Here is a 22,007-nt window from a genome sequence, read left to right on the forward strand (position 1 = left end):
TCTCACAAGTATTTGACAAAATTAGTAGACCTTGCCTGTTTGGTCTATGCCTTGTAGTTTGCAGAAGGGAGGCTTTGTATGCAGCTGTTTTCTGTTTGAAATGGGTTTTTGCACTGTTTTTAACAAAGCCCTTGACTAGGCACTTAAGATATTAACCAGCTTCAGCAGATCATGCGTCTGACGGGAACACCCCCTGCATATCTCATTAACAGGATGCCCAGCCAYGAGGTGAGACCTGAGCAGATGGGGGGTGGGGTTTGCAGTGCAGGTTGTCACTTCTAGCGTTCACTGCTTCTATAAATGAAATGCTTGCATGTGGCATGGGGTGGGTATTGTATTAACTACCTGCTCTTCAGCAGGATTTTTGTACTAAATGAAAACTTGACATTTGGACAGTGCATACTCGACCGCTGACTTTGAGATGTGGGAGAATCTGAATGTGAGTTGGTTYTGCATTATGTGGATGCCAGTTGTATGGCTTACCAACAGATACCATAAAGGTGGAATACTGCACAAGCCTTATGGGGACTCCAAGGCAGTCAGCACTTCCAGCCACTCTTAGATCTGCCTGTATGCATTTTCAGTCTTGCATGAACTTCAAGTAATATGAACTCTTCTTTCACTCTCTTGAATGGCCTCTGTTTGAGAAAGGATAACACTGGTAGGCTTAGTACAGATCAGAGCGAGTAAAGAGGAAGCAAAGTAAGATGACAGGCCATATGCAACCAGTGCTTCAAGGTGGTTGAAGAGTACTCAAGAGTACTGTCTTGGTGGCTGGGTGGTATTATAGTTCAACCAAGTGTTTATTTCTGCAGGCAAGAAACTACATCCAGTCTTTGTCTTACATGCCGAAAATGAACTTTGAAAATGTGTTTATTGGTGCCAATCCACTAGGTAAGGCTTGCATTTTAAGTTTTGTGCTCTTCCTGGCATTAAAAATCTTAGACATTTTTAATGAAGTTGAACTTAGTATGTCCTGGTATACCAAGGCTTTTCTCAAGTTTTATTTTGACTGCAAAAGTACTTCCAAGAGGGCATGTATCTCTTTTCTAAAGTGAAGAAAGTAYGTATAGACTATAGGATATAAGAGGAAGAAATTATGGATGATGAGGCAGGTCCTCAAAAAATATAGATTCCTCATATATATTGGGCTTTATGTACTTAATTACAGAGTAGAATGTCATGTAGCTCACTGTGTAAAATCCTTTCTGTTCCTTTTCTGTTTTGGGGCTTTTGCAGCTGTGGACTTGCTAGAGAAGATGTTGGTACTGGATACAGACAAACGAATTACTGCAGCTGAAGCGTTGGCTCATGCCTACTTTGCTCAGTATCATGATCCAGATGATGAACCAGTGGCAGACCCCTATGACCAGTCTTTTGAAAGCAGAGAACTTGAGATTGAGGAATGGAAAAGTGAGTCTTGGGGACAGGGGAGAATGTCAACCTGATTCTCTTGTAGCACATGCTATAAGTTACAGTTCAACTAATCCTTGGGAGTTAGAGGCACAAAGGAAGCTGATGAAAATGTGGGCATCCTTTTCATACTAAGGTCCTTATACTGCGTGAATCTATCACATAGTGTGTATGTAATTAGCATAATCCACAGTAACTAATTATTATTATCAGCATCCAAACATGTTGGTAACAACAGTTGCTTATATCTTTATAGTTTCAAACTTACTCCCATGTCCTCATGGCTCTGGAAGTATCTTTTGTGACATATGTTAGTCTCTGAGGTGGTATATCCATTATTCTTTTCTTCTAAATTAAAGCATGTTTTACTTTTTGAAATATTGCTAGGAAGAGCCTTTAAGATTATTGCAAGTTTTCTCACGTGAGGTGTATCTTTAATACAGTCTTAAGTGTTTGTCATTCCTTTCCCACCAGGCTTAACTTATGATGAAGTAATCAGCTTTGTGCCACCACCGCTTGACCAAGAGGAGATGGAGTCCTGAGAAACTGCTCTCTTCTGTTTGTCCCACTTCACTGTGAGGGGAAGGCCTTTTCATAGGGGCTCTCCAAATACTCAAGTGCCTCGTCACAACAATATTCTCCTTGGTGGAGGGGTTTTGTGTGTGTTGAATTGGGGAGGGTGGGGGGAGGGAAGAAAGTTGAATCTATGTAAACATGCTGCATGCTCTCTTGTATTCTGTGTACCGCCTGGGACAAGCCTCTGAAGACCTATTCTGACTGCTCTTTACTCTTTCCAGAGTGACCGGTAGTCAACCAATTTGCACCACTGCTGGGGCAAGGCAGGGAAGGTGATGTTTGAAGTTCGGTCACGATCATTGCTATTTCATCAGTTCTACAATTAAGTGACCTCACAGTAACGAAAGTTGGTTTTTGGTCCCCCATTTTCTTCAGGACTGAAGGTGGCATTGAGGTGTACCCTGATTCCATACCAGGTGGCTGATTTACATCCAGATTTTCCTAGTACAGTGTACAGCAGAATGTACAGGCCTTCTAGTGACTGTCTTGGAATATGAGCAGGTTTTGATAGAAATTGTAAATATGTTTGTGCCTTAAACTATTGGGGAGAGAGGGGAAAGGAAGTCTGGAGTGGAAATCTGACCCTGCTGTTCTCAGGGTGAAGGCTCCCAGATAGCCAGGCATGAACACTATGTAATCAGGAAATAACCTTCCAAGTGTCTCTCCCTGGATTGGGTATTCCTGTATTTCTCCCCCTTCCCCTCCTTTCATTCTGAGGCTTCCCAGCATTTGTTCCCAGGAAAGATTAGCTGGAGAAGATTCCTGCTAGCCACATGTTTGTGTATTTTGTTCCTTAAGAGGTGGGGTGTTTTTGCATGTCATAGCTGTATGTGCATGTAGAGCTATTTGGTTCTTGTTTTTACTTTTTGGGGATGGTACTGGGGCAGTTAAAACATCAGTGAGCTTACTCTTCTGAGTACCTCAACCAGTGCCATGAAATCATAGCATCCTCCCTCTTGTGCTGCAGCTCAGTGTGGAATACCTGCCATTCTGAAGGCTCTGGTGGGAAAAGGATAAAATATACAGTATATAAACATGCACTTTTTCTTTGTTCCGGTCTTATGGTTTCAGAGAAAGAGAGATTGGGATGGAAGTCTTTTGTGAGATCAAGTGYGAAAAATGTTCTTCAAAGAAACGGATGGCATCTTGTGCTGGAATTTAAGTTATTTCCTGAAAAGAATTTTTGAAGAAATGCTGGAATCCAAAGCAAAGAAATAAGCAAGCATAAAACCACAATCTCTCTTTCACTGTCTAAATCTATAATACATATATATAAATATAAATATATATATATATGTATGTATATAAAAGTAAAAATAGCATTTTACTAGAGGTTCTTTTACCCTTTTGGACAAGAGCTGCTTGGCTGCTTTTTAGCAGGTTGATCTCTGCCTGAGGAAATGGGAAAAGGGAGTATGTTTGAATAGAGTAATGGTTCAAATATTTTGTATTTTACAGGTCTGAATGAATGAAATGTCTAGAGTTGGAGACTGGCAGGAGGGAGGTTTTTTCAGCAGTTTTGTGTTAGAACTGTACCTGAGGAGCTCAGGAGCCCAATTTTAGGACTTGGGGAGGAGGCATTTTTAGACATTCATCTGTTGCAGGCATCCTGTGTGGACAATGTACCTGTGTATGTGAGGAAAAAGGCTTTTGCAGTATTTTGTATTCTTGTTACTTATGGGACGGAGAGAAATTGTTTCTAGTGTTTTTACCCAGTGTTTGAAGAGGCAGCACAAAGGGATGGGACATGAATGATAAAGCCATTGATTCTTCCTAGGCTACTTTCCAGTGATCTCTTCAGGTCAAACACTCTACAGAAGTTTGGGGAGAGATGGAGAGAGCAGTTATTTCATGCTCTGGGATAGAACTCTCCCCAGACCAACAAAATCAAGACAGAAAACCTCCCCTTTCTGCTGGACCAATAGTCCAGGTATTCAAATGAAAATGTAGATATTCTCTGTAAACCTACAGCAAGATTATTTTTATCAGCCATTTTATGTGTAGATGCTACAGTGTGATTTCATGTGGAAATATTGCTAAAGATTTTAAAAAATATAGACCTTGTGCGTGTGTGTGTATGTGTGTGTAAGTGCGCGTGTGTGAGTGGGAATGATTCATTCGAAGTCTGTGCTCTAATGGGAGCCCATGTGGCATGCACTCCCTACCTTCGGTGCAATGCTGTTCAGCTGCCTGGAAACTGAACAGGAGGATGCACTTCAGAGAAGAGATCTGCTATATTGTTTCTATCCATGAATTTTGCTGTAATTGGTTATGCAGATAAGATGTCACAATACCACTGGTTTAAAAATAAAACTTATTTTTCAGATTTACTGGGCTGATGGTACTTACAAACCTCTCATGCTAAACATTTTGTTTTAGCAAGGTATGAATCTCTCACTTGYTATGCAGGAACTTGTGTATAATAGTGAGGGGGCAAGGTTGGTTAGCTCTTCACCTTTTTTTATTACTCTCTGATTGCACTAGACTTCTGTGTTGCTATTTCTCCAAGGTGAATTCTTTGATTAAAAAAAGAATTAGCTTGTAATCTAATCATGAGTATTGGAACCAGAAAAAGTATTTTTATTCTCTGTTTAGTCGAGGAAGGACTTTATTCAACACAGTAGACCAGTGTTTTCTGCTACTTGCCCAGACCTGGGTCTTTTCCCCAGTAGTTTAGACTAATTTTTTTGCTCTTCAGATGTGAATTTTTCTTCTGCTCTTAAGCTATCATCTAGTTGTTGGTGAAAAAGGTACATATGGGAGCAAGAGGCTCCTAAGCAATCAATCATGACTGTCCATAATGGAGATTTTAAACTTCTGTCATGTATCCGTGCYGTTTGTTCAGGAAAACAGTCAGAAAAATGACTGAATAAAGCTGTGTTCTTCAAACTCTCTAATAAAAGCCTAGATGTTTGAAGTTCGCAGGTATTGATAAAACAAGGAGACACATACCAATCCATATTAGATAGCTGAAATCTACAACCTGTACACTCACCTGTCACAAAGTTGTATGGCAGTTGGTTTGAATAATTGGGAAGATCTTTTTTTTTCTTGACTACTTTCTGCTTGTTTTCACCTTTGCTCACTATGGTACAAATCAAGAGAGGAGAAAAAATGCTAAGCAAGACATTCATTGTTTTCCTGGGGGAAAAAACCCAAACCAGAACAACCCAACGTGCAATTCCTGAATGTGCTCGGTTGTAATGTTATGCTGGATAGCGCAAAATATTCAAATTGGTGAGAATTAAATTGGAAAGCAATAAACTACAGCTACAAAATTAAATGATTACTTCAAAATACCTCGAGGTTTCCTATTTGATTTTAAATTGGTCACTTGATTTAATTCATTTTGTTACAGCTAACACGTCCTAGCTATTTATAACTTAATTGTGCAATGATTAACTGTATGTGTGTGCACAGATAGTTGAGCAAGAGGTGTTAAGCAAACATACAACTCATTTGTAATTTTATGTACCAGCAGTCTTTGCTGTAATACCTCATGCTCACAGGTATATTCATAGAACGAAACCGATCTTTTGTTTGTTTCCTTACTGTAATGTTGCTATAGCCAGGGTAGGGTTTGTTTACATCTGTACGCACATGCAAATTTAAAACTTTAACAGCACCTTATCACTAATTTGTATTTTACATAAAACAGCAGATCTTGCCGTTGCTGTTTCAAGAACAGTATATGTTGCAGCAGTCACCTACACCCAGGTGAAATGAATTTTCTCTTGAAAACTGGTGGCACCATTTTCCATAATTTGTACTCTCCAGCTATCCAGGCTCTAATATTACTATATAGACATGCTAAAAGCAGGGACACCTTTAAGGATTACAATTAGCAAGCTACTAGGGGAGATAAACAGAAATGAGRGCTGGGGGTGTAGAGTAAAGCTAGTCTAGCTCATTAAGACTCAACTTAGTCACTTCCTTTGGAAAGTATGTAGGATGCACCTTCAAAGCATCACCTCATTCTTGTAAAACTAGGACAAGATATTGAAGTCTTCTCTGCTTACTGGGAGCAGGCCTTCTCACACAGGTCATCTGGGTTTACTGGTCCCACGTGGTACCAGTAGACAGAGCAGTAAATTTGCCTTTTGTGCTGTCCAAGAACACCTGGGAAGGACCTAGACGTGCTGCAGGAAATGGAACTGGAACAATTTTAACAAGACACAGCAAAGCCTTGGGCATGTGCAGTTCTCAGGATAGTCTCATCTCACAGCAACGTTGGAACCTGCAGTCATCTGACAACAGCGGAAAGCCTTAGCCTACTTTCACTACATCTACTCTTCTAAGAAACCAGGCCAGGAGCTTACGAGAAAATCATCGTCATTTCCTTACTCTTCTATGGATTATCCCGGTGATCAGATCGACACTCAAAGCTCCTGGCGTCCTTCATCGTGAGCCTGGAACAGTCTTTTGGAGAGAAGAATGTCCCGTGTCTGACGAGGCGCTGTGTCTTGTTCTCTGCATCAAACGTGACCCCAGATTCCCTTGCTCTGTTGGTCCTTACTCATCCACTTGTTCAAAGCAGTGATTTGATGAGACCCCATCCTAGCCCCACGAAGGCGTTTCTTGGTGTGCGCTGGCAGCTTGGTTGCTCTCCCTGCCACTCCTGGGAAAAGCAGAAGTGGTGAGATCAGCGGCTGGGGTTTGTAACTCACTGAGGGGTTCCTGGACAGGGACTGCCTCTCTGCTGTTCCTGTGGAGAGCTTGCTGTGGTGCAYGTAAGCTGGAGGTGTGTCTGCACTGGGGCTTGGTGTGCCCAGCTCCTATAGGAGAGTCCAGAAGTACCTGTGTAAGGTCGAGGCGTGTCTGACTGGAAACCTGATGCCTCATCTCAGCCAATGTGGAGGCGGAGGGAGGAGAACCAAGAGACGTGTTCCTTCATGCTGACAACAGCTGAAAACAGAGAAGGAAACTAGTTAGAGTCTTTTTTATGTGCACAGAAGGCCTTGGTGTCCCTGTCTTTCCCAGAAGTCCGGCTGTATTTCAGTACTCTGGGGGGGTGTCACTCCTGCACCCGCCAGGCGATGAACGTCGCAAGGAGAAGAGGCTTTTATAGACAGGAAGTGAACAAAACCATCTGGGAGCTGCCCAGGAGATACACGTCTATCCATCCTGTGGGGTCCGGGGCCTACGGCTCGGTGTGGTGAGTGAGGGTCCTGCCCRCCTCCGGGCAGGCAGGAACAAGGGGCAGGCTGGGGGTGTTAAAAGTATCGCTCGGGGGGAGGGGGAACGAGGAGATGCTTCTTAGCACTTCTCCATTATGAACGATACTACTGTGTGTCTCCTGCCTACCTCAGGTGCCCTGGTGCAAGTAGTGACATGTTGTGCTTTAGAGACTTGGCTGCTTGAAGAAAACAACCTTTCCTCCTATGGTTACTCTGAGTGGGCAGAGACAAGAGTCTCGTCTCATATCTGAGCTTGCCTGCGCAGGCTTCCTATTCCTCTTAGCTGGCACCTGGACAGGCAGATCTTGCAGAGTGGTTTGAAGGGATAGGAGGTAGGCAGCATTGCCAGGAGCAGCAAAACTAGCTTGTGATATTACCTTGACTTTGGGAGCCACAGAGCCTTCAAGSCTTCCTTAGGCTCTAGCCCATGTAAAGGAAGGAATTTTGTCAGTTTGGCAACAGGGGGAATAAACCTCAAATAYTTGAAAACAGTTTGTAAATACTGGGAGAGTTGGGTACTGGAACAAAGCACCAAGCCTCTAGAGACAGTGGTGGTTAAGGCATGTCCTTCACAGCATGCTTTCAGAAGCAGGTTAGACAAACATTAGTTGCTGCTAGTCTAAGGCAGTCTATGTCAGACTGTCTAGGGAAAGAAGTTGGTTAATATGACTGYTTTGTTACTGCTTCCGGCTTGAATTCATAAAATAGATACAGTTTGTTTTAAAAGAGGATCAAGTAAAAGATTGGAACTTCCTGTTAGGTTGATGATAATCCTCCACCTGCAAGAGAGAAGCGTGAAACTACTGTTAGTTAATTAGCTGGGCAAAGGTCCTGTAATGCTAGCAACCACAGAAAGTCGGATCTTGCTTAGTTACACTGCTGTGAATCTGGGAAGGTTCTGCTGACTTTTAGAAAGATTAAATGTGAAGCAGCACCTTGATCGTATCTGAATTTAGTGCTTGTTTCATGACGTGACAGGCAGAGCAAAAGAGGTGTGTCCCCTTTTCTAGGTGTTCTACAAAGTATCTGCACTGTGGGAATCCCGAAACCGTAGGGCGTAAGTTCTGGGTTTGTCCCCTGGCTGCCTATTGATGTCACACAAAGAGGCAGTGAATGTTTTCTTTTTCTACTTTGTTTTTAATGTGCAGGGTGTTTTTCTGAGACATTTGAATGAGTCCGGCAAAACCAGGAAAGACTAAAGTTGATGCTTTTGATATTTGTACTGTTTTCTGTTTTTATTAAACAAAAAGAAAGTAATGTCAAATAGCCTTAAAAAAAAGAAAAAAGAAAAAAGAAAGAAAGAAAGGGGGATGAATGAGAGGACAAAAACATGAAGAAAAATTCTTCCAAGTTTTCCTTCTCTACCAGGAAGAAAAAATAATCAAAACAAATCTGTTACTGGTCCCTTTGAATGTCTCAGCTGCTCTGGAGAATCTCAGGGCAGGAGGGGTGTGCATTAAACTAGACTCAGGGTACTGAATGGCATTAATCTGGCACAGACAACGCTTGCTGGACCGAGCACGTTTGGTGCCAGTTCCTTGCAAAGGATGAGTGCAAATGTGTGGAGTAAGGATTTGCTGTCCTCTGCTGGGAATTTATGGGAAGCTTCTTTCTATTGCAGCATTATAGTCAAACTGTCTGCTTTTACAGGTTCTGGAGTGATCTAAAATAGCTGAGCAACTGATTCAGGAAAAACAGGAAAAATATGTTTCTTCCCTCATTAAATCTTCTGAAATCTGTAGCAACTTGGCTTTCAGCTGAACGTAACTCTGCAAAGAGAGTCTTCTAACATAGCAAGTGTTGGTCTTGCCAGCCTCTCTCAGCAGAGCCAGGAGCTCTGTCCCTTGACTTCCAGCATAGCTGTCAGTATGGCATGCTTGAGCACCTGGGGTCCCATGCTCTGCAGTGATAGCTTCAGCTGCACTCCAGGCCATCTCTACAGGCCTACAAAGTTCTTGTGTGACCTTGTCTTGAGGTTGGCCTTTGCGTCATCCTGAACTTCCAGCTATTCGTTAAACCTATGCTGGTAAGAACATTGTGGGATATCCCCAGTTGTCAGCTATATTAACTCTTAGCTATGCCTTATGGCAAGGGTGAAAGTAATGCTGTTTATGCTGGGCAGGCTGAAGCTGCATCACCCAAAGTCTCTTTGTGTTGACAAGGTGTTGAATGGTGGGGTTAGATATTTGCCCTGTAAGCTAGAAGCCAGGAAGGGAGGAAAAAAAAACATGCTATGAGAATGGGAAACCTGGCTTGGGTACTGCAGAAGTCCACAGAAGCTGTTTGACTGTGGTCCAAATCATTTCCCCTTATTTCCCTTGCTCCTCAGGGAACTTCTACACTGTGCTGCCCCTTCTGTTGACATCTGCTGGAGTTCTTCTGAAACAGAGATAAATTTTCACTTTCCTCATAAGATACACTCTTATGTCATCTCTTCAGCACTGGCGCTGTCTTGTGTCCAGCACTTCCTTTGCTTTTTCCAGCTGAATGCTTTGGCTACATCACTTGTACTGAAGCTGTCTAAGGATACATCTGCTCTCATCACGCTCAACTTAGAGCAGCTAGAAGGGACCTTAGTGGCCAAAAACAGATTATCTGACAGTATCAGAGATGCTGTCTCTGCTTAGTAGATGAGAGCTGATGATATGCCAGACTGCTGGAAAACACACCACAACTGATTACTTGTGGCTAACAATTAAAGCAAGCTGTAACAGCCTTCCAAGATTTGCAGCAAGGAACTGATAATCTCTTTTCATTATTAACCCAAATGGAAAGCCATGCTGAGCAGGATACTCCAGCCGACCCTACTTCAAGTCTGCCTTAAAGCCAGTGAAATGCACCATTTGACTCCAGGCATATTGTGTTATAGACTGGTATTTTCCTGTTTATTCCATTTATGAAGGTTTAGCCCTTGCTTSTAAGTGACAGCTTTGGAGATTGCTGTGACTGCCTTATAGCTTCGTTACCTGCCCCTTGCAGGCTCAGAGAGTCCTGAGGAAGGAGCTATGGYGGGAGCCTGGGTGTGTGGGACAGCAGTGGGGGCAAATCCTGCATCCCTTCAGAGAGGGAAGCAGAAAGAATGTGTCTGTATGAGGCYGAAGCTGCATATGGAGGAAGTGTGCAAAGTGCTAAGACTAACATTCACATGGGTTTGGTTACACTGTGCAGCTAAAAGCCATGGAAATAAACATGCCAGTTAATTGTCCTTTAGTTTCCCTGTGAGATAAGATAAGGATTTATAAAGCAATGGGAACTGCTCTGGAAACCCAGAATGAGTTTTGGCTTGGAAAGCCCTTCCTTAATCTGTTTGCCTCTTGAAGGGGTCAGAGAAGGGCTGAGGCAGTAATATGTAAGGGGGTGCGTGGAGACTCCCCCTCATAGCCCTGAAAACCAAGAAGATGTAAGATGGAGGCAACGCTGCCTTACAAGTGATTCCTGGAAGTCTATTAGCAATATTAATAAATGCTTTGACCTTAAAAAGCATCTCAAGGTATCAGATATTACTCTGTCTCCCTCTCTCTGACAGGATAGTACCGAAAGCTACACAGCACTTCTCACATTCTGAACACTTTGCAAATATCAACTCACAGATTTTAAATCCACATGTAATTATGACCTTTAGAGTAACTTTGTTTTAACACAGTCAGTTTAGCATTGTTGTCACAAAATTACAAGACTGTGAGACTCATAAAATACTAATATTTTACCTTAAGTCATAGCAGGGCTAGGACAGAAAGCTGAAGGTAAGGTTCCTGGTTTCCAGTTCTGAAATTTAATTAGAGAACCCATCTCTCTCAGCCTTGTCTCCAGCTAAGGCTGCTGTGCTGTGTTTTCATTAGCTTTATAAAAGAATCTCATTGTCAAGCTGGGAATTGCTTTTATTCAAAAGCACTTAGAGCAGCAAAGATTCTGAATTCTGAAGAATTAAATCCAGTAGCTTATGTTTTCTGAGTGTGCCATCTACTGTCTTTGCTCCAGAAGACTGTGAAGAAGGCTGACCCACCTTAAAAGATAGCAGTCTCCAGGCAGATGGCAAAGCAGAAATTGCTTTATTCCCTTATCTTTATGAGTTAAGGAAGGAGAAGGCATGCAGAGCAGAATCATAGCTAATCTTGACCTTTAACCATTTGTTTTTCCCTCTTCTCACTGCTCTATTAGCTCCAGCTTATTTCTGCAGATTAAAACAAATATTAAAGGGAATGAAGAGTAGCCACTAATGATTTACTTAGTGTCCTGCTAGCCCTCCAAAGAGCATGGGCTGTGATCTGCTGACCCAAGTCACACAGCAGACCTGTGTGTCCATAMCTCCACTGTATTTCTGTGCCAGCACATAAAGATCAAGGGACCTTTCTTTGCTGCTTCTCTGTGAAGTCCAGAATTAGCTCTTCTCTATGAGGGAACTTGTTTTAGTATTTGGCCGTATGTTTTAACAGTACTCTACCACAAGTCACAGCTGGTTTGTGTTTGTCTGCTGCAGTTCAGCCATAGACAAGAAGACAGGYGAAAAAGTGGCCATCAAGAAGCTGTGCCGCCCATTCCAGTCAGAGACCTTTGCCAAGAGAGCGTACAGAGAGCTCATGCTATTGAAGCATATGCAACATGAGAATGTAAGTACTTATTTCTCTCCATTCCACTGAAGCAGGGGGAACTTTCTTGCTGCCTGGGAGCAAGTCCTTCCTGGCAGCAGCATCTTTATTTTAACTGAGAAGTCCCTGCATTGAGCACATGCATGTAGTCTTGGGGTTTGCTACCTGTCTACTGTACCCAGTTGGCACCAGGCTTGAACAGAGGTGTGCAATGGGTGCTCCTATGTATTAGTAAGAGGTAAAGTAGCTGCACGTCATAGTGAGGAATTCTCGGATGCTTCAGATAGACTTCTAAATGCTCACACGTGCATGTGCCGATGGAGAGCTGTTACGTGAGTCCTTCTTACACAGCAAATGCTTTCCTTGTTTAAGTTTGGACTTTTTTCATCCATCAGGTCATTGGGCTGCTTGATGTCTTCACGTCTGCCCCCTCTTACCWTGGATTCCAGGACTTGTAAGTTTAGGGGTTGCTGTGTGTTCACTCTATCTAGATTCAGTCATTAACCAAGACATTTTCAGATTTGGTATCAGAATAATGTATTATTTTGAGGTGTGGTTCTACAGGCTGATTTGGGAAACACTAAAACCAGACACTCCTTCCCCCCCCCCCCGCCAAATAACAAGGGGAATCAAAAGCAAAGGTCAATTCCAGTAACTAAAACACCTAGAATACAGAAATGGATCACGCATGCCATGTCCACAACTGGCAGAACACATCATATATATCATATATATATAACTAAGAGCCACTACATTCCATAGGTATGTCACATGTGCTAATGCATTGGTAATGTGACTGCTGAACTAAGAGGCTGGAGTCAAAATGGGAGCAGTATCATCAGGCTTTAGAATAATTAAACTGAGRAGATTTTTAAGATATGATTTATTTTTTACCTTAGTTCTGGCATTTCTTTTTTTTTGGCATTTCCCTCAGTTTTGATGGTCAAGTTGTGCCAGTCGGTTTCATTTCCCAGTCCTTGGGTACTAACAGCATATGCCTGGGTTTGGATTTCAGCTGATGCCTGTGTATTTAGCAATCTGCATGCAAAATGTTTGATTCTCAGAGTGGTTTGCGCTGGAAGACTGGCAACTAATTAACAGTCTGAGCAGGCAGGCCAATGACTGAATAGAGCTAGATGTTGTCTTCTGAGGCACTGTTGAAGAGCATKACAGGGATATATTTGGGGTCCAATGCAGTAGTTTTGCAAGGCTCTCTTTAAAGCTGCACAAGATGTTTCAGTTACCAGATGGTGTAAGRCAGTCTGGAATTGAACATCAGTTGAGATCTAAAGTAAACTAATTCAGGACTRTTAAAGTTTGGAAAATCCTTGTTCATGTTTGATGTCAGGTACCTAATTTGAGGGGAGGAGAAAGCAATTTTGAGAGCACATGTAAAATTCCAGCATCACTGCAGGCCATCTTAGTTATCCAAGAACATGGTTACAACAGCCAGTCTTAGTTGCTGTAAGTTACACGATTGCATGAGCAAAACAAGTCAAAACAAGGCTAGCCTGGTTCCTTATGTTTTTCTTCTAGACTCAGGGCCTTGTCTTACTGCCTTTTAGCTACCTGGTGATGCCATACATGCGGACAGATTTACAAAAGATCATGGGACATGAATTCAGTGATGAAAAGATCCAGTACCTGGTCTACCAAATGCTGAAAGGGTTGAAGGTAGGTGGGTCTGGAGACACTACAACAAGGCTTGGGTACCAACAGATGTAGTGACTCCCCCTGTCTCCTCGGGGAGTAGGTCTTGTTCTGTATCATCTCTGAGCTGACCACAACAAATAACCTTATGAACATCATATAGGAAGATTTGTATTTTTAATGGCATCCACTGATAACAGATATTTGTTATTGAACTWCTCTTGATCTAGCACATATCAACCAAAATGAGTGCTCTTTCAYATCAGTCAGTCAACTACTGAAATAATTCAGCAGTCATAGACCTTGTGATGTTTTCTCGTGATAGCAGTTGGGTCACTGTCTGACTTGCCAAAGCTCCTAGCAAAACTTTGTGTAGAAAGAAGGAGGCTTTTATCAAATGAAGCTTCTGTTAAATTCTTCATTCGGGCTCTTAACAGAGAAGACAGAGGGAATAATTTTCTATCCAGTTCAGTGAGCAAGGAATACGCTTCTTKTTTGACTGGCATTGGGGGAACAGAAAGCAATCACTCCAAACCCTGAAATGCAGAGATAAYGTCTTAATACTCCCCTCTCTAATACCCTTCAGCTAAAGTCAAAACAGTGTTTTAAAGACATTAATGAGTTCACCCTAATAACACCTTTTTCCAGATCACCATTATCTTGACTTCAAATAAAGGAGGGAAAGAATATACAAAAGGCTTAACTAATGTGCAAAAAGCCATGTAGTTGCCATCTTTGAAACACTAACCCTACTCTCAATTTTGTGTTTTAACAAAGAGACTGAATTTTTCATATAGTTTAACACACAGTACAACAAATGTTCATGTCATCTACTCACCACGTTCCTATCTGTAATTCTGATTCTTTTATTTGATAAATTTTAAGCTATTAAAATGTTAATGCCTCTAAGGATCTATTGTTCCATACCTCCTCTTCTGTTCTATGCCTCTTTAGGCAGGCAGTATAATTGCAAATACTATCAGAAATTCAGTGCAGAGATTTCAGATTGCTGGCTCAGTTATTTTCTTTTAGCAGACATTGTTTCTCCTTTGTGACTGTAACTTATATTGTGGAGTTACACACTGAGGGCCAGGGGCTTGCAGAAGATTCCAGAGACTGTGTTTTCAGCAAGTTCTTGTTGCTAGCTCTCCTTTCTCTGATTTTTTTTGGAGAAAAGAAAGACTTGTCTGCTGGTGATCATATTGACTCCTCTTTATATTTCAGTACATTCATTCTGCTGGAATCATTCACAGGGTAAGTTCATGTGCACTATTACTCTAATTTTGTCTATTTGAGAGAAACACAGCTCAATCATAAAAACTAACAAACTCTTAGTATCATTTCACTAATAATCTCATCTTTTCTTAGTTCTCTGTAGAATTCTCTCTCTCTTTCCCTCCTGCACCTTTTGCTTGTTTGGATTTGCTCTGCTAACTGTGCAGTATTTTGAGGAAATGATGTATTTTCTGAAATGAAGTATTTTCTGACAAGCTGATGTTTTTTTAGAATGAAAACTGTTTCAGAACAAATAAAGTAGTTTCCCTAATCTATAGATGTAGAGTGTACCAGGCATGTTGTCTTTGCTGTATTGATACTGGATTCAGGATGCTGYGGTACATCATCAAAGGCAAGCTGAGAGTTGACTAAGTCTCATGCTGATGCGCTGCAGGTCGTAATGTCCTTACTATTCTGATCTTGTCTGGTTTAGGACCTGAAACCAGGCAATCTGGCTGTGAATGAAGACTGTCAACTAAAGGTAGGTGAAAAAGGACCACTTTGCAGCTTGTAGCATGTAGTCTATCAGATTGCTGCTGAACTGCTTTGTGAGCAGGAATCTTGGCATTTAGGCATCGTCATGTTTCCTCTTCTGTTCTGAGACTTGATTCAAGGTATTTCATTACACACTGTTTGAAGTCAGTAGGAAATACCCACCTGCTTATGTAATTTGCTGAATCAGGGCCCACGGCTTGGAATGAACATCCTGTCACTGTAATTCCTTCTGTACTGAAGTTCATAATGACTTCCTAAATAGATTCAATACCGCTGAGCAATACTTGCATTAGSTGAATGATCCTTGAAGGATAACTGAATTCAACCAGTTACCTTTTTGTTCTCTTTGACTAGGACTTGAAACAGGATGGTTGTAATTCTAAAAGTTATTTTCAGCATTACTCTAAAAGGATTGTTTACAGCTGTGTGGTGTGATGGTCTAGTATGCACTCTGTAATGTATGTTACGAGGAGTGGCTATATTGCTTGTAAAGGTTGGGTGATACCACGTTCATCTCCAGTATTGAGAGAGAGATCATCACCTGTYAGCTGCAGGGTGTTTTTATAGGCTATGGTGAGTTGTGTTAGACTGGGAGCATGCCTTGGCCTCCAGTTTATAGAAGAACTCAATAAAAAAAATCRGAGTTGAAACTTAAGTTTCAAGAAAGAAAGCAACGTTCCAGGAAGCACACAACACAGATCCCTTTCCTCAGGGTCTCCACACAACAACTGGTTTTGCAGCCTGCTTGCAATTTACGGTGGAATTAAGACAAACCTGTTAGTTCTTTGAACCATCCTATGGGTGGCTCTGGAATAATAAYAACTTCACTATTATGTGGTTGAATCTGTTTCATTTCCTCATAGAAGTAGATTCTCACTTGCCTGTAGGATTTTTCTTTTGTTTCCTGCCCTTCCTTCTCCCTTTTCCTTTGGTGAACTGCAGATTTTAGACTTCGGCTTGGCAAGACACACGGATGCTGAAATGACAGGCTATGTGGTTACACGCTGGTACAGAGCACCAGAAGTCATTCTGAACTGGATGCATTACAATCAGACAGGTGAGTCGATTTGCTTCAGCTGTGTGACTGTCTGGTGACAAGCCAAAAGATCCCCGTCATGCCTGGGTCAGATCTCATGTAATCCTCCAGATGTTTTTGTTCTTTATCATCAATGTCTCTCCTAGAGCAGAGCTGGGCTGATGCAGTCCCAGCTGGACTACTCCCAAAGCTAACGCTTGTGRTGAAAGAGGAAGGCAATAATTGTAGTAGCATAGAAAAAACAGCGGAGGGTGGAAGATGAGAGTGAATTGAAATCGTTGCCTTCTGCAGACTGAAAAAACAGGAGACAACTCTGGCAATCCTTTTTCTCTTCAAGATTGTGTCATTTTTTTTTTTTGTTTCTTGCTGAACAGTGGATATCTGGTCTATTGGCTGTATCATGGCAGAAATGCTGACAGGGAAAACAYTCTTTAAAGGAAAAGATTGTATCCTTTCAAACTAAACCTGTTCCCCTGGGGGAGGAGGGGTGTTAATTCTTGGCACATGTGAAAATACTTCTATGAATATGAAGCTATCAAGAGAAAGGAGCATAAGCCTGCTTTACTAAGAGGTAGTCACAGGGGAGTAGTAGGGCCTTTCTGGTGAGGGAAACATGGAAGGGCCAAGCCATCCCTGGAAATATGCCTCTGTGCTGGCTACATGCACCTTACCTCAAGGATCTAACCTTGCATAGCCACAGCTTCCATCCCCAAACCCTTGCATCAGGAGATCCCCAAACCTATGGGCATATACCCTGRCGGACTTGTGCCAGCAAAATTCTCTGTTGACGAAATTGTGCCAGCAAAGGAATCTTTTGGTGGACAGGTTGCATCTTGGGAAGAGAAGCTGTCTTGGCGTTTTTTACCATTATAGTGAGTCTCTGCTTGTGTATCTCTGCAGGGTTTCTATCATAACCTACTCGTAACTCTCAGAGGTCGTCAGGCCTTCCTGCACATAATATTGAGCTGTTGGGGGGTCTGGGGCCACTACTAGATCAATAAYCTTTAATGCACCATGCCAGACCTAGATCAACTGACTCAGATCCTGAAAGTAACAGGGTATCCAGGAGAAGATTTCGTGGAGAAGCTGGAAGACAAAGCGGTAAGGAAGTTTACTGTGGCTATTATTCAGAGCTTTGCTGTCAGAGGCATAGTGGAGAGAGATTGACTTTACAGTGTCTTTGAGATGGGGAGATATGTTGCTTTTAAATCAGTCATTTAAACRAGAGAGAGAGAGAATCTTTCCCTAAAGCTCTATTTTACAGCCCCCTTGCACTTGTTGACTTGAAGTAAATGTGTGTGCTGTGCTTTCCTATTTATTTTAGGCTAAAAGTTATATCAAGTCCCTTCCAAAAATTCCCAAGAAGGATTTGTCTGTACTTTTCCCCAAAGCCAGTCCTCAGGGTAAGTCATCTTCAGTATTTCTCACACATTTTTACTGCTGGTGGTAAGGTAGGCTGAACACCACAGCTGCAATTTTGTTACTCTTCTTTCTCATCACTTCCTTACTTGCAGATTATACCCCTSCAGCAGGTTAGTGCTTCCCAGGACAAATGTGTGTAAGCTAAAAGCAAAATAATTCTTTATCCTGTAGGAGRTAAAATAGCACTACAATAGCAATGTTCTGGTGTTCTTGGCCATTTCTTTTTAAATTATTATTATTTTAAAATGACATGGCTTGTAACTTACAGTATTTTAGGGAAAGATAAACTTTTGACTCTTGTATCAACTAGCTAGAAGAGAGCAAGTGATATGTAACAGTATGTCTAGGTTGCAGAGTGCAAATTATGGGCCTAGGAAAATTGCATGTAATCTTATAAGACTTTCAGCTCCATTGGTATGAGTTAGGATAAATTTTGGCTGATACTGGTTTCCAAGCTTGCTGCTTGAAGCCAAGCAAGCCATTACTAGCATTTTGCCATTACTAGCATTCAARTGAACAAAACAGCTCTTCTTTTTCATTATTATTTCCTAGTCTTGAATCCAAGGCATCACAAGTTTTGGTAAAAAGCCAAAAAAGTTCCATAGTCTATTCAAGTTTGTTTTTTTTTCTTTCTTTCTTTTATTTTTATTTTTTTGTGTGTGTGTGTCTGTGTGGGAAGAATACAGCTTAGATTATAATTGTGTATTAAACACCTGTACCTTTTGATATTTAACAGGCAATTGAAATGTACAATTTTCAAGATAAAAATTGATCTCTTACAAGTAGCTCTTTCCCTAGGTAGCTTACAGATGTGAGTGAGAAAATCACTTCTAAAAGCTGAGAGGAAGAAAGCATTAAACTGTTAAAACCAAGGGGGRAAAGGGCTGTCAGACTAGCTAGTATCTGAATTTGCTGCCTTCCTGTTTACCAGGGAGGTGTAGATTTCTTTATAGATTACTCACATTAAGACCACTTTGACTTACAAGGGCCAGAGTGAAAGCAAATGATTAAAACTGAAAATATCTATCTTGAAGTTCCTTGCTTGCTGTTTGTGTTCTTGCAGCTCCATCCATGCAGCAAGGCCTATTCAAGATTAATCCATTATTTCTGCCTGTTTTATACCTGAGTCAGAACTAGACTTCTGTTAGCTAAGAGCTACTTGAGGATGCTGTGTGGTGGATTTTGCATCCTGACTAATGGAGGTTCCACGCTGCTTTGGCAAAGTTGAGGAATCTGTTTGATTTTCATATCTGGAAACAGTAGTACTGGAATCAGTAGTGCGGTCGCTTTTGGGATTCGTGCACAGGGTAGCTGTTCTCCATTCCACCTGCTAAACAATATTCCTGTCTTTTCCTACAGCAGTGGACCTGCTTGATAAGATGTTGCAACTAGATGTGGAAAAGCGTCTTACAGCCACAGAGGCTTTGGCCCACCCCTATTTTGATCAGTTCCGAGATGTTGAGGAGGAGACAGAAGCACAACAGTCCTATGATGATTCTCTGGAGCATGAAAAACTTTCAATAGATGAGTGGAGAAGTAAGAAACTTATCATCTTTGAAGTTCCCTTCATCCTGACCCTGGCTAACATGGGACTTTCCTGCCTCTTTTTTCTGTTTCCTGTGCACATGTTGAGTAAGACTGACTTTACCGCTACTGCCTATTAATGCCTCAGTGATTAACAGTGTGTGTCTACCTTTTCTTACTCTTCTCTTTATGCATTCAGCTAAGATCTCTATGCTTTGTCTTTCTCTTCCTCCCAGCTTACACCTGTCATATCCTTTCAGCTGAATACTTCCTCATAGCACATGTAATGTTCAAAGTTTCATTTGTGTCCTCTAAAATCAAACTATAATATGGTAGTGATATTCATGATTTTTGTTCTGTTTTTCAAGAGCATATTTACAAGGAGATCTTGTCCTTCAGTCCAGTTGCACGGAAGGACTCAAAGAGGCGAAGTGGAATGTCATTGTAGCAACTGAAGCAGCTGTGACTGGAATTCCTTTCTCGTGCTGGATGACAGATGGGATTTGCACCACACTGCCTTGCTCTTAATCATCATTTGGCCTGTAGGACTTCCTTGTGTGTGAACACAAGGATGACACCATGCCATGAGCACTGGACTTCGTTCTAACAGAGGGGGATGCAACCCAAGCAATTTTCAACACTAAAGATAAATATACTCTTGTTGAAACTCCAAATGGGAGAATTTTACTTCCTATTTCTTTGTTTATGTATTCTTCCACTTGAGAGATCAGAAGTGTCATTATTTCTTTCTTATTACTCTTTCCAAGAACAAGGTTTTGTATGTTAGTTATGGATAAGGTGAAGAAAAAGGTAAAACTGGGAAGTGAGTACAAAGTGAAATAATCCAGAAAAGTGAAATTAAGCATAACGAGACTATCTAACCTAACTTAGATGCCATCCCCTTTCTTTTAGCAGACAAACTGCAACCAGCACAGTGAGGTGGTTGTGATGATTTAGGCTCCCAGGACATCATCAGAATTTAATCCTTCTTGGAATCAGTCTTTATCCAGAGAGGCTCTAAACTTCTAACCTGGCCACTTGCTATACAYAGAACTCCCTACTAGGATGCCTCCACTTATGGACAGCCGTTAGCTCTTCTTTATTTCTCTCCTTCTCCCATCCCTGGACTTTGATCAGTGCTTTCTTCTCCTTACTGCTAGTTGCAAACATAACTTGAGAGTTCAYGTCCACTTTCATACATTTGTAGACTTCAAATCCTAAGGAGCTGGGTTATAATGCAGACAGACCTGCTTGCCCTTAGCAGGGCCTCTTCCTTTATCCTCAGCCTGGTTTCTCCAACGGTTCTTTCTCAGCTGTGCTTATCTCTCACTGAGTACCCGCTCCCTGGAGTTATGCCGGCCTGCCTGCAACAGGCTGCCTTTATCACTTAGTGGGCCTGGTATTTTGTCACACAGTCCAGTGATGTGACCCCTTATATTCTCATTCCCTCCACTTTGAGGGATCAGCTAAACTAGGAGAGACTGCTCCTGTCAYCTTAAAAGGGCTGTCCATTCCTCAATGTGAAGGGACATTTAAACTGAGTGTTTGGAAATATCTTAATAGTCAAATGCCAGCCCTAGGGCTTTGCTCCCGAAGTAAATAACAAAAAAAATCATATTTTGAAGAAAAAGGCATAAAAATGTGTTGCATGAACGATCTAGCATAAGCAGGAAAAGAACACAATAATTCAGCTTGGTCAATGAGCACAGAAAATATCTTCAGATATCTTAGTTTCTTGGTTCCTTGATAACTTCTAGTTTTCAGATGACCTCCTTCACTCGGTATCTTTATAAATTGCATCTATAAGATAATATTAGTAAACACARTATCTCACAAAAAGTATTACAGTGTAGAAAATACCTTTTTGTGGGTAAGTTAAAATGTCACAGGTTCTGCTTTACTACGCTTACTCTGCTTTACTGCACTTTCTTTGTTAAGGTTTTGCATTTCTCATTTGTAAACACAAATTTCAGTTCATTCTCTAACGAATAATTCTCAGTAGCCATATAAAATTGCCTTCTCTGAGTTGCTCAGAGTTTCTCGATGTGTGATTGAAGTGGGACAGTGCGATGCYCCTGGCACTCAGCTGGAGAAAGTGTGCTGGAAGACAAAGTTTCAAATGCWGTTAGGAATCACAAGCTTCTGGAGTCTCAGCATGTAATGTTCAGTTCTCAGTACCTTTTTCAGGTTGAAAAGAATGCAGTTGTGGGCCAAGGGCTCCTAYAGGGACTTTCTGACCTGCTGCAGATTTCCTAAGGGAAAGCCATCCCAATGGGTGTGAACTAGTGAGGGACATGCATTCTGGTTACTGTGCAGTTCCCATGTCCCTGTGCAGCTACACCCAGTSCTGCTCTAATACGCTACTTCTGTAGTAGATACAGAGTCCTGCGGGTGGGTGAAAACAGTATAATAATCTTTATCTGCTCCAGAATGTGAACAATATAACTGCTCTGTCCTGACCACTGGTATCTGAGGTGATGTCATGATCCTGTGCCATTTGTGAGACTGGGAGATTTGACAGTGGTTTTTGAGAATTTTTCCCTTCCCTCCTCTRTGCTTGGAAGTTTTTATTGTTAATATGCTAAGTAGTTAATTGCCAAAGCTTCCTAAGTACAATAGGGTCTTTACGGCTATTTATGCCCTCTCTTCTGTGCTACAGAATAGATTTTTCTCTGGCAGTCCTTTATTTATTCCTGCTTGAAATATGAATGAGTAAGCTTCATCCCCACAAAAAAATCTTTAAATATGTATTAGGACTCCCCCCCAACATGTCACATATGTCTTTAAACACCACTTTGGTTAATAAACACAGTTCTAGAAATGCTAATTATTAAACCAAAGTTTACAAACTAA

General features: G+C 41.6%; 2 protein-coding genes across 4 annotated transcripts in view; both read left to right on the forward strand.

Annotated features, from left to right (window-relative positions):
* The window catches only part of MAPK14 (mitogen-activated protein kinase 14), a 27,251-nt gene extending 22,932 nt beyond the window's left edge, over positions 1 to 4,319 (forward strand). For 2 of the 3 annotated variants that reach the window (XM_085302253.1, XM_085302251.1), the window contains 3 exons: positions 816 to 894; positions 1,240 to 1,413; positions 1,888 to 4,319. In XM_085302253.1, coding sequence (XP_085158379.1) covers positions 816 to 894; positions 1,240 to 1,413; positions 1,888 to 1,955 — 321 coding nt within the window. In that variant the 3' untranslated portion in view covers positions 1,956 to 4,319. Of the gene's footprint in view, positions 1 to 148; positions 229 to 815; positions 895 to 1,239; positions 1,414 to 1,887 lie in introns of all 3 variants that reach the window. The other variant, XM_085302252.1, reaches the window with a different exon arrangement.
* On the forward strand, positions 4,312 to 19,828 carry MAPK13 (mitogen-activated protein kinase 13). Its single transcript, XM_085302250.1, has 13 exons — positions 4,312 to 4,372; positions 6,104 to 7,144; positions 11,644 to 11,773; positions 12,148 to 12,206; positions 13,318 to 13,426; positions 14,627 to 14,656; positions 15,111 to 15,158; positions 16,115 to 16,229; positions 16,583 to 16,654; positions 17,230 to 17,309; positions 17,533 to 17,611; positions 18,990 to 19,166; positions 19,523 to 19,828. The coding sequence occupies exons 2-13, from the start codon at positions 7,026 to 7,028 to the stop codon at positions 19,600 to 19,602; spliced, it is 1,098 nt and encodes a 365-aa protein (XP_085158376.1). The 5' UTR covers positions 4,312 to 4,372; positions 6,104 to 7,025; the 3' UTR covers positions 19,603 to 19,828.
* Positions 19,829 to 22,007: the final 2,179 nt, after the last annotated feature.

The sequence above is a fragment of the Rhea americana genome, unplaced genomic scaffold (genome assembly GCF_003343005.1).
Source record: "Rhea americana isolate MKP2758 unplaced genomic scaffold, rheAme1 scaffold_189, whole genome shotgun sequence".
NCBI lineage: Eukaryota > Metazoa > Chordata > Aves > Rheiformes > Rheidae > Rhea > Rhea americana.